Here is a 12536-nt window from a genome sequence, read left to right as displayed (position 1 = left end):
TGGAGTTCCTTAATGTGGCTTCTGATATCTTCCATTCTTTCTGTGATGTTTCATCATTGAGTTTCCTTAATGTGGCTTCTGATAACGCCCATTCTTTCTGTGATGTTTCATCATGGAGTTCCTTAATGTGGCTTCTGATATGTGATGCTTTCTTTCTGTGATGTTTCATCTTAATGTGGCTTCTGATAACGCCCATTCTTTCTGTGATGTTTCATCATGTGGAGTTCCTTTCTGTAATGTGTGCTTCTGATATCTTCCATTCTTTCTGTGATGTTTCATCATTGAGTATCTTTAATGTTGCTTCTGATAACGCCCATTCTTTCTGTGATGTTTCATCATTGAGTATCTTTAATGTTGCTTCTGATAACGCCCATTCTTTCTGTGATGTTTCATCATTGAGTATCTTTAATGTGGCTTCTGATAACGCCCATTCTTTCTGTGATGTTTCATCATTCTTTCTCTGAGTTTCTTCCTTAATGTGGCTTCTGATATCTTCCATTCTTTCTGTGATGTTTCATCATTGAGTTTCCTTAATGTTGCTTCTGATAACGCCCATTCTTTCTGTGATGTTTCATCATTGAGTATCTTTAATGTTGCTTCTGATAACGCCCATTCTTTCTGTGATGTTTCATCATTGAGTTTCCTTAATGTGGCTTCTGATAACGCCCATTCTTTCTGTGATGTTTCATCATTGAGTTTCCTTAATGTGGCTTCTGATAACGCCCATTCTTTCTGTGATGTTTCATCATTGAGTTTCCTTAATGTGGCTTCTGATAACGCCCATTCTTTCTGTGATGTTTCATCATGGAGTTCCTTAATGTGGCTTCTGATATCTTCCATTCTTTCTGTGATGTTTCATCATTGAGTTTCCTTAATGTGGCTTCTGATATCTTCCATTCTTTCTGTGATGTTTCATCATTGAGTATCTTTAATGTTGCTTCTGATAACGCCCATTCTTTCTGTGATGTTTCATCATTGAGTATCTTTAATGTTGCTTCTGATAACGCCCATTCTTTCTGTGATGTTTCATCATAAAGTTTCCTTAATGTGGCTTTTATAGCTTTCTTTCTTTCCTTGATGTTTCACCATCGAGTTTCCTAAATGTGGCTTCTGATAGCTTCACTCTTTCCGTGATGTATCATCACCATTGTGACTATATATGATAACTGAACGCTTAGCCAGAAGTCCTTGATTCAAAATGGTTTTCAATACGACAATCACTAATATCTGATCGACCTCAAGAACAGTAAGACATTATAAAGTCTATTCAATCTCTCCGCGAAGTGTCATCGAAAGATATTCTGTAGTATCATTGTTAAGGCGAAACATGTTAAATGTAAGTAACGCTGGCGAGCTGTATACACAGACGCATCACTATCTTTGTTTACTACAGAAGACGAGAACTGCCAAGTTAACTCAAATGGATGACCTTGGCTTATTTTCAATGTCACGGGGTCACAATTATTAATATCTTGGACAACTCGGTAACTAGGAAACCCGGAGTCATGATATTGGGCTAGGATGAAGGGTCACCTTAGTTAGTTCAAATAAACGACCTTGGCCAACTTCCAAGGTTACAGAGGTCAAATGCGTTCAAGTCTTCAAGAAACGTCTCAATAACCTAAAGGCGCAGGGTCGTGGTAATGGTACAGTAACGTTCTGAGACCAAGGATTTCCAAGTTTGATCAAATGAACCACATTTCATAAATGTTACGAATATCAAGCACGTCAAATTATTGAAACAACCTTGCTTGAATAACAAAGACGTTAAGTTTCGTTTCATTTCTTGTAGCGTGCATATTTATGTACTTTAAACGAAAAGACATGACTTTTGAACCGAACATGATAACAAAATTAATGTTTTCCAGTGATGCTGCAAAGCAAGTGAACTATAAAAAAACTAATTATATAATCCAGGAATATTGTTCAGGCCTAAAACTTGTCAGCTTAAATATTAGTCAAAACCTGTTATAAGTCAATGAGGTGTGTGTGAACGATACGAAAACTGTTCCATGGGTATAATTTTGTTCGCCCCCTTTCAATTGACAAGATGTGTGATTACGAGGCTTGCAAAGTGTCTGGTGTCTTAAGGATCTTTCCCCATGTTTGAGTCTCTCTTATATGTGATCCAGAGGGAGATTACTAACGTCAGCCGTGTGAACCGTGTTCGTTTTCCGAAGACTCCAGCCGATCTTGCGTTTCCCCGGCACGCTGTTTTTCTGTGTGCTTAACGGTCTAACTTTTACCCGACTCATAATACACATGAGTCAGTACACGACAGCACTCCATGTGAATGTGTTACCTTGATCGATAATAATCATCACGCAAGCTAGACGAGGCGAGGAATGGTTCGTCCTGATTTCTGCTGGTCAACAAATATAGCCGTTCTATGTTCCGTAAAGGACTACAGGTAGTGAAACACTGCCCCTGAGTGATGCATTCTCGACGTAGAAGGTTCTGTACCCGGCACACCCCATTCCTGACCCCACGGGCCATCGTCTTATGGCTCGTGCTTGGCACGGGGCTGCTGTATTATTCCCTTAGTAAGTATTATATTTAGCATATAGCCTGTGAACTATGTGTATTATTCTTGAGTGTAATACTAATATTTATGAAACCAGGTCGATATTTGAACCACGACCATTCACTTTTTGTTCAGTGAGTGTTCTGTTGTACTTAAACCCGCCTACTGTAGAGCTTGTGTTTACGGCCCGCTTCGCTCGTGTAAGATATTTACGCCCCTTTAAATGTGTGCTTAGAAACGGTCCTTAGAAATAACAGAGTCGAAACCAGTAGTTCAGAAAGCGACGTCACCATATTAAAGTTTGTTTCTGTAGGCTCAACATAATTCTTCAGAGAACCCAAAGATTGTTTCTGTAGGCTCAAAATAATTCTTCAGAGAACCCAAATCTTGTTTCTGCAGGCTCAAAATAATTCTTCAGAGAACCCAAAGCCTGTTTCTGTAGGCTCAAAATAATCCTTCAGAGAACCCAAAGCTTGTTTCTGTTGGCCCAAATTAATTCTTTAAAGAAACCCAAAGCCTGTTTCTGTAGGCTCAAAATAATTCTTCAGAGAACCCAAAGCTTGTTTCTGTTGGCCCAAATTAATTCTTTAAAGAAACCCAAAGCCTGTTTCTGTAGGCTCAGAATAATTCTTCAGAGAACCCAACGCCTGTTTCTGTAGGCTCAAAATAATTCTTCAGAGAACCCAAAGCATGTTTCTGTAGGCTCAAAATAATCCTTCAGAGAACCCAAAGCCTGTTTCTGTAGGCTCAAAATAATTCTTCAGAGAACCCAAAGCCTGTTTCTGTAGGCTCAAAATAATTCTTCAGAGAACCCAACGCCTGTTTCTGTAGGCTCAGAATAATTCTTCAGAGAACCCAAAGCCTGTTTCTGTAGGCTCAAAATAATCCTTCAGAGAACCCAAAGCTTGTTTCTGTTGGCCCAAATAAATTCTTTAAAGAAACCCAAAGCCTGTATCTGTAGGCTCAGAATAATTCTTCAGAGAATGAGAGACTATTCATTTGGCAAAGTTCTGTGAAATCTCGCACATTTTTTTCAGAACTTTCGATCTAGAATGTCTTCCTGGTTCAAACTGTGTTCCACCATTGTGATAATGTAACTTTGATACTTTCAGCATCCCTGTACGATTACCTGTATCCTGTACGGAACCGCTCTATGGTGCTCGTAGTTGCGTACATGCGAAGTGGGTCCAGTTTGGTGGGCGACATTCTTCAGCAGCATCAGTCGAGTTTCTACGTGTTCGAACCTCTCCGGTCTGCTACCGAACTCGCCTACAGCAACCAATCTATAACATTCTATAACAGTTCTGTCAGGTAAAAGTTTATTGGTCTCGCGTGACCCCTCTCCATCGTTTCCCCTAATATGCTTATAATATATTACAGCTTTAACTTTTGAACTTTGACCTGAAGCATTCAGCGACAATGGAATGCATTCAGATTTTCATACACCTTTTCAATCAATGCTCTCAAAGTTTTAAGTAAAATTTTCATCAGAAATAGCTTTTGATTCAATACATCATTAATTTCATAAGGTAATTGTAAGAATAAATCAGTCGCTTGAGGCACCAAATATTAGAATGTTCTGTCTGTTTTGTTCTCGTTCAAATCAACTAATGGTTGACGATCCAGTATTGTTTGTTATTTGGTTTCTGTTTTTAATGGAGTTTAACGTCCTCTCAACAGCCATGGTTCATGTATCATATTCCTGTTATGTTTACTGACAAGTCATTATTTTTATTACAATATGATTTGCAAAATCTGTGTATCCATATTAATTCATGATGATATTTAATTATAAATTATTTTAAGCACCGACATGTAGTAAAATACCTCTTTTCAATTTATCTTCCTCCAGGAAATATAGCTCAAGGGAGGAGATAGCGCGTCTACATGCTGACCTTCTTTATAATTGGTTCACTTGCAACTTCACTAACCTTGACCTTGGTGCTTTGACGTCAGATTACCTTAGATTCTACAGTGCCTCAACTCTTCCCTATCACAAATGCCTTCAGTGGAACGGACGTGACGTCAGCTCCGTGACGTATTGCCTTGGTTACATGCAGTCATACTGTGAACACAAAGAACTTAGGACTATAAAAACCATCCGTCTCAATCTGGAGACTGTTGAAATTCTGTTAGGACGGTTACCAAGGTTACGGGTCATACATCTTATAAGGGACCCACGTGCTATAATCCATTCAAGAGTGCGCGTTAAACTCTTGAGGTGGGAGAATATTCGAAAAGAAGCTACTGACCTTTGTGCCAAAATATCCACAGATATTTCGTTATCCGTAGAACTGAAACACAAATATCCTGAACGATTTAAAGTTCTGTTGTATGAGAATCTAGCAGAACGTCCCGAAGAGATTTCTAGTAAAATATATAGGTATGCTGGGATAGACATGAAGTCTTACGTTGTAGGTTATGTACGGTACCTGACTATATACGGACGGGGTATAGAGTGTTTCTGGTGTACGCAGAGGGGAAACTCTAAAAGGACAGCCTTACTCTGGCGGATATACACACTGTACACTCATGTACGGACAGTTGATGCGGTCTGTGGTATGGTGTATCACATGGTCGGCTACCAACCAATCACTAACGAGATTACACAACTTCGTAACCTGTCACACCCACTAAGAAAAATGGTGAACTTCACGGCTGGGTCACTGTAAAACAATACATAAACATGTTGTCTTGTTGTTGTCACTCTTATCTCCCTTGTACTCGTTTTTTTTAGGGAAATGCAGACGTTTGATCGGTTGGGACCTTCAAAAGAGTAAACTGTCATTCACATTTCGCATCACTGTTCCAGGAAATACTTTAAGATTTCAGTGCGTTACACCCAACACTTGGAGATTGACAAGCCATTCCTTGAGAAATCTTGTTGTATCTTGAAGCGTTATAAGTCGGAGCTTCTTGAAAGAGAAAATCGTTGCAGTAGCCACCACAAACCGAAATTACTGCCATCAGTCCCCTCGCTGCACCAGTGACATACCAGGATGCACTTTTTCTTAAAACAAGAATACATAAGATTCACTCAACACCTGAAAATCTTGGGCAACCCAAACCCATTTTCTTGTTTTTCGTTCTCAATAACTTTCCGCTACCTCTACAAAAGACACCAGTGTGCTAGAAAAAGAAGCCTGCTGTTTTGTCTTTATGTTGTACAAGCCGCCATTGGTGTTTCTTAATGTCCTTCAGAAAAAAAACTAAGTTGTTAAAACTATTTTTCTTCGTTTTGTTTGAGCTCTACAATTTCGAGTAGTAAATATTGGTATCGACAAATACAATGTTTGTCTCCTCAGATGACAACAATGCCTTGGTGTGGATAATTAATACTACCGAACTACCGAACCTTAACGAACCGTCCATTGACTTCACCAATATCTGGGATCTTCACATTGTCATTGTCTCATTATTATCAAAGATCAATACAGGTTTGTTTGAATGTACACACTAAACATGTCTGTTTAGCTACGATAGGTACAACCTGCTTCGAATTGCGGGATGTGGAGCTCGCCATATCTTTGTTTACGATACTATGTGGGATACCGCTTCCGGAGCAGGTGTGGGATGCGGTGTGTACGGTGCTGGGCGAAATACCGATTTCTGGTGTATCCGGTCTCTTGTTTGATACTTATGACCGCTACAGCATACGCCGTCTATACTATGACGGGTGAGTATAGACAACTAGTTTCCTTGTTTACACAACATTTCAAAACACCGAAGTTTAAAAATCATCGATTATGAACAAATCTCCATCGACTCCGTAAGCTATAAATATTAGACTGCGTAAACAAGTTGTTTCCGCAATGACCTTAATTTTATCGCGATCTTACCCAACTCTGTTGGTATAACGTAACAAACACTGTGGTTATGGTTATAATTGTAATTGTAAGCATATATCGTCATAAAATCTATTAAATTACAACAGCGTTTGACAAATTAATCAGCAGTGTGTTTTCGTCTCTTGAAAGCTACATAAGTATATTGTAAAACTTTTGTATGTCTGCTAGCTCCAAGAGTGCACATTTGCATTGCAGAATTCAAGGGAAGTTGAATAATACTAAGGTTTCAGAACAGTAAGAATTAATAGAGTTCAAATTTTGTAGCTCTCTAGTGACAGGTACAGAAGGGGGATAGATAAAGAAAATGTATTTAAAGGATTAGTGTAGAAGCACACTGGGTCTGCGAATGGTATATATATCCCACAATAACACATTTATATAATAATGTAAATTACAATTGTGTTTTTTATTTATTTAGATAAGCAAACGCTACCCCCAATCACTCCAACCCACTCCATGGTGCTGGTAGTAGCTTACATGCGAAGTGGATCGAGTTTTTTGGGCGATATTCTCCAGCAGGATGACTCCAGTTTCTATGTATATGAACCATTGAAAGATGCTAATGACCGGATCGAGAACAACCAGAGTATTGCTCTCTACAACGGAACAAACAGGTAAATGTAGTCTGTTATTTTGGATTTTAACCACAGGTAGACGATGAAGAATATTTACCCCATCACTACCACCAAATGTAATGTTCACTGGGGGTTAATAACTGGTTGTTAATGCCAAAAAGTCTGGTACATGTTATTAATGTACTCTCTTGTTTTAGCGAGAAAACCCTGTATCAATAAGAGTTATCTCCCTTATATTACTGACGACTCTTTGCCCATTAGAGTGTAGAGTCAAAATGATAATAAACATTTAGAATATCTCGCCCTTTTACAGAAAAGATAGGGAATTTTGACCAAAATAGTATAGGAATGGGTGTTAGGTATGGGATATTTATCAAGTAAAATGTGGTAGAAATGTTAAAACTATGCGGTCTTTTTAAGGTATGTACATACACCGGAAGAGAAGATTTCCTTTTTTGTGGAGAGTCTGTATAATTGGTTCACATGTAACTTCAAGGACCTTGACATTGGAACTCTCACCAGCAGTTACCTGCTGCACTATAGCAAAAAGACAAGGAATTACATGGGATGTTTGACACGACACCATAACAAAATGGATGGGGTTGAATACTGTCTTCAATATCTACAGTCTACATGTATACCTGCCAAACTCAGAGTCATCAAGTCCATCAGAATTAACATGGACACTGTCCACCTACTGCAGCAAAGGCTACCATTTCTCAAGGTCATTCATGTCGTCCGTGACCCAAGAGGTATAATGAATTCCAGGGTCAAGGTCAAACTATCAAATTGGATAAATCTCAGTTCAGAGGTCAATAATCTTTGTAGGAGAATGACAAAAAATATTGAAATGAGTACTCTAGATAGAGAGGAAAATGTAAAACAAATTGTTTATGAACTATTAGCAGAACACCCAATAGCATTGTCTGAAGATCTCTATAATTTTGCTGGACTGGAGTTCAGCCCTACAGTGTCAAAGCGGGTGTATAAAATGACCCATTACTCACCACATGCACGGGACTGTGACTGGTGTACAAAAAAGTCAAACTCCAGTATGACATCGCTTATGTGGAGGACAGAGATAGAACTGGAGCATGCCGAGGTCATTGATTCTCAGTGTGTAGATCTGTACAACATGATTGGCTACCTTCCTGTACAGAGTCTACAACAACTGAGGAACCATAGTGTCCCCTTACATCTCAAGATCCTTCCTCCAGGCCTGTTGTAACATCAAATAATGACAGTTATATCCCTCCAGGCCTGTTGTGACATCAAATTATGACCGCTATCTTCCTTCAGGCCTGTTGTGACATCAAATTATGACAGTTATCTTCCTTCAGACCTGTTGTGACATCAAATTATGACAGTTATCTCCCTCCAGGCCTGTTGTGACATCAAATTATGACCGCTATCTTCCTTCAGGCCTGTTGTGACATCAAATTATGACAGTTATCTCCCTCCAGGCCTGTTGTGACATCAAATTATGACCGTTATCTTCCTTCAGGCCTGTTGTGACATCAAATTATGACAGTTATCTCCCTCCAGGCCTGTTGTGACATCAAATTATGACAGTTATCTCCCTCCAGGCCTGTTGTGACATCAAATTATGACAGTTATCTCCCTCCAGGCCTGTTGTGACATCAAATTATGACAGTTATCTCCCTCCAGGCCTGTTGTGACATCAAATTATGACAGTTATCTCCCTTCAGGCCTGTTGTGACATCAAATTATGACAGTTATCTCCCTTCAGGCATGTTGTGACATCAAATTATGACAGTTATCTCCCTTCAGGCATGTTGTGACATCAAATTATGACAGTTATCTCCCTTCAGGCCTGTTGTGACAGTTATCTTCCTTCAGGCCTGTTGTGACATCAAATTATGACAGTTATCTTCCTTCAGGCCTGTTGTGACATCAAATTATGACAGTTATCAAATTATGTTATCTTCCTTCAGGCCTGTTGTGACATCAAATTATGACAGTTATCTTCCTTCAGGCATTTTGTGACATCAAATTATGACAGTTATCTTCCTTTAGGCATTATGTGACAGTTATCAACCTTCAGGCCTGTTGTGACATCAAATTATGACAGTTATCTCCCTTCAGGCCTGTTGTGACAGTTATCTTCCTTCAGGCCTGTTGTGACATCAAATTATGACAGTTATCTTCCTTCAGGCCTGTTGTGACATCAAATTATGACAGTTATCTTCCTTCAGGCATGTTGTGACAGTTATCTTCCTTCAGGCATGTTGTGACATCAAATTATGACAGTTATCTCCCTTCAGGCATGTTGTGACATCAAATTATGACAGTTATCTCCCTTCAGGCCTGTTGTGACATCAAATTATGACCGCTATCTTCCTTCAGGCCTGTTGTGACATCAAATTATGACAGTTATCTTCCTTCAGACCTGTTGTGACATCAAATTATGACAGTTATCTCCCTCCCTCCAGGCCTGTTGTGACATCAAATTATGACAGTTATCTCCCTTCAGGCCTGTTGTGACATCAAATTATGACAGTTATCTTCCTTCAGGCCTGTTGTGACATCAAATTATGACAGTTATCTCCCTCCAGGCCTGTTGTGACATCAAATTATGACAGTTATCTCCCTACAGGCCTGTTGTGACATCAAATTATGACAGTTATCTTCCTTCAGGCCTGTTGTGACATCAAATTATGACAGTTATCTCCCTTCAGGCCTGTTGTGACAGTTATCTTCCTTCAGGCCTGTTGTGACATCAAATTATGACAGTTATCTCCCTTCAGGCCTGTTGTGACACATCAAATTATGACAGTTATCTTCCTTCAGGCCTGTTGTGACATCAAATTATGACAGTTATCTCCCTTCAGGCCTGTTGTGACAGTTATCTTCCTTCAGGCCTGTTGTGACATCAAATTATGACAGTTATCTTCCTTCAGGCCTGTTGTGACATCAAATTATGACAGTTATCTCCCTTCAGGCCTGTTGTGACATCAAATTATGACAGTTATCTCCTTCCCTGTTGTGACATCAAATTATGACAGTTATCTCCCTTCAGGCCTGTTGTGACAGTTATCTTCCTTCAGGCCTGTTGTGACATCAAATTATGACAGTTATCTCCCTTCAGGCCTGTTGTGACAGTTATCTTCCTTCAGGCCTGTTGTGACATCAAATTATGACAGTTATCTCCCTTCAGGCCTGTTGTGACAGTTATCTTCCTCCAGGCCTGTTGTGACATCAAATTATGACAGTTATCTTCCTTCAGGCATGTTGTGACATCAAATTATGACAGTTATCTCCCTTCAGGCCTGTTGTGACATCAAATTATGACAGTTATCTCCCTCCAGGCCTGTTGTGACATCAAATTATGACAGTTATCTTCCTTCAGGCATGTTGTGACATCAAATTATGACAGTTATCTCCCTCCAGGCATGTTGTGACAGTTATCTTCCTTCAAATCAAATTATGACAGTTCCTTCCTTCAGGCCTGTTGTGACATCAAATTATGTGACTTATCTTACTTCAGTCCTGTTGTGACATCAAATTATGACAGTTATCTTCCTTCAGGCCTGTTGTGACATCAAATTATGACAGTTATCTTCCTTCAGGCCTGTTGTGACATCAAATTATGACAGTTATCTTCCTTCAGGCCTGTTGTGACATCAAATTATGACAGTTATCTCCCTTCAGGCCTGTTGTGACAGTTATCTTCCTTCAGGCCTGTTGTGACATCAAATTATGACAGTTATCTCCCTCCAGGCCTGTTGTGACATCAAATTATGACAGTTATCTCCCTTCAGGCCTGTTGTGACAGTTATCTTCCTTCAGGCCTGTTGTGACATCAAATTATGACAGTTATCTCCCTCCAGGCCTTTTGTGACAGTTATCTCCCTTCAGGCCTGTTGTGACATCAAATTATGACAGTTATCTTCCTTCAGGCCTGTTGTGACATCAAATTATGACAGTTATCTTCCTTCAGGCCTGTTGTGACAGTTATCTCCCTCCAGGCCTGTTGTGACATCAAATTATGACAGTTATCTTCCTTGTTGTGACAGGCCTGTTGTGACATCAACATTATGACAGTTATTATGACAGTTATCTCCCTTTAGGCATGTTGTGACATCAAATTATGACAGTTATCTTCCTTCAGGCCTGTTGTGACAGTTTTCTCCCTCCAGGCCTGTTGTGACATCAAATTATGACAGTTATCTTCCTTCAGGCCTGTTGTGACATCAAATTATGACAGTTTGTGACATCAAATTATGACAGTTATCTTCCTTCAGGCATGTTGTGACATCAAATTATGACAGTTATCTCCCTCCAGGCATGTTGTGACATCAAATTATGACAGTTATCTCCCTTCAGGCCTGTTGTGACATCAAATTATGACAGTTATCTCCCTTCAGGCATGTTGTGACATCAAATTATGACAGTTATCTTCCTTCAGGCATGTTGTGACATCAAATTATGACAGTTATCTTCCTTCAGGCATGTTGTGACATCAAATTATGACAGTTATCTCCCTTCAGGCCTGTTGTGACAGACAGCTTCCTTCAGGCCTGTTGTGACATCAAATTATGACAGTTATCTACCTCCAGGCCTGTTGTGACATCATCAAATTATGACAGTTATCTTCCTTCAGGCCTTATGTGACATCAAATTATGACAGTTATCTCCCTTTAGGCATGTTGTGACATCAAATTATGACAGTTATCTTCCTTCAGGCCTGTTGTGACATCAAATTATGACAGTTATCTCCCTCCAGGCCTGTTGTGACATCAAATTATGACAGTTATCTTCCTTCAGGCCTGTTGTGACAGTTATCTCCCTCCAGGCCTGTTGTGACATCAAATTATGACAGTTATCTCCCTTCAGGCCTGTTGTGACAGTTATCTTCCTTCAGGCCTGTTTTGACATCAAATTATGACAGTTATATCCCTCCCAGCCTGTTGTGACCTTAAATTATGACAGTTATCTTCCTTCAGTTTACTTATTACCTGGCATGGGCTCATTGCTGAATCAATACATTTTGAGAATTGAGAAAAAATTCTGTGATTCTGGGACAAGTTTTCCTATTTTTCATAATCTTTATTCATGGTTCAGTAATTTAAAAAGGTAAAAAAAAATTCAAAATCGAAATTGTTTTGTATTTGTTTATTTGACAATTAAAACTGACTTTTGATAGTCAAACAATATCATGTTGTGATGTGTATCTACTGTATAGACAATGTAAGTATCAACATACATGTACATACGATTGTCCTTAGGCTGTGAACATACACCAGAAAGGACTATCACTGCGAAGAATATGAACAACTTACAATCTTTTTAATATTATTTCCATTTAATATAAGGAAGATCTTAAGTTGAAATCTGTATAGCTGACATCATCTGCATATGATACTGTTTTGGTAAAGAAATTAGAAAACAATAATTATAAGAATATAATATGTCTGTCAACATTATTTTGTGAGCCATACTAACATAACTGTGTACATATCAAGACATATTTTGATACAATTTGTGAAATTTAGTACAAAGTTTCCAATCATATAAAAATTTTGCTGCAGTCAACTTGACCTCTAATATATATGACATTCATCTTTC

At 39.0% G+C, this 12536-nt stretch overlaps 2 protein-coding genes across 2 annotated transcripts; both read left to right on the top strand.

The window, feature by feature from the left end:
• The first annotated feature begins 2434 nt into the window (after nucleotides 1-2434).
• On the top strand, nucleotides 2435-5196 carry LOC132558591 (carbohydrate sulfotransferase 3-like). Its single transcript, XM_060223177.1, has 3 exons — nucleotides 2435-2543; nucleotides 3637-3835; nucleotides 4377-5196. Exons 1-3 carry the CDS (start codon nucleotides 2435-2437, stop codon nucleotides 5194-5196), a joined length of 1128 nt encoding a protein of 375 aa, XP_060079160.1.
• Nucleotides 5197-6031: 835 nt separating this feature from the next.
• LOC132558590 (carbohydrate sulfotransferase 6-like) lies at nucleotides 6032-8175 on the top strand. Its single transcript, XM_060223176.1, has 4 exons — nucleotides 6032-6225; nucleotides 6637-6650; nucleotides 6791-6986; nucleotides 7368-8175. The coding sequence occupies exons 1-4, from the start codon at nucleotides 6032-6034 to the stop codon at nucleotides 8173-8175; spliced, it is 1212 nt and encodes a 403-aa protein (XP_060079159.1).
• Nucleotides 8176-12536: the final 4361 nt, after the last annotated feature.

The sequence above is a fragment of the Ylistrum balloti genome, unplaced genomic scaffold (assembly GCF_031769215.1).
Source record: "Ylistrum balloti isolate Yb309-2 unplaced genomic scaffold, AGI_CSIRO_Ybal_v1 Utg370800, whole genome shotgun sequence".
Lineage (NCBI taxonomy): Eukaryota > Metazoa > Mollusca > Bivalvia > Pectinida > Pectinidae > Ylistrum > Ylistrum balloti.
This window is presented reverse-complemented; position numbering and strand designations above follow the sequence as displayed.

Bases quoted from the DNA above. Each gene is read 5' to 3' on its own strand.
- LOC132558591 (XM_060223177.1), top strand. From the start codon at position 2,435: ATGCATTCTCGACGTAGAAGGTTCTGTACCCGGCACACCCCATTCCTG. The intron at 2,544-3,636 runs GTAAGTATTATA...TGATACTTTCAG, and splicing joins GCTGCTGTATTATTCCCTTA to CATCCCTGTACGATTACCTG. The intron at 3,836-4,376 runs GTAAAAGTTTAT...ATCTTCCTCCAG, and splicing joins TTCTATAACAGTTCTGTCAG to GAAATATAGCTCAAGGGAGG.
- LOC132558590 (XM_060223176.1), top strand. From the start codon at position 6,032: ATGTGGAGCTCGCCATATCTTTGTTTACGATACTATGTGGGATACCGC. The intron at 6,987-7,367 runs GTAAATGTAGTC...GGTCTTTTTAAG, and splicing joins CTCTACAACGGAACAAACAG to GTATGTACATACACCGGAAG.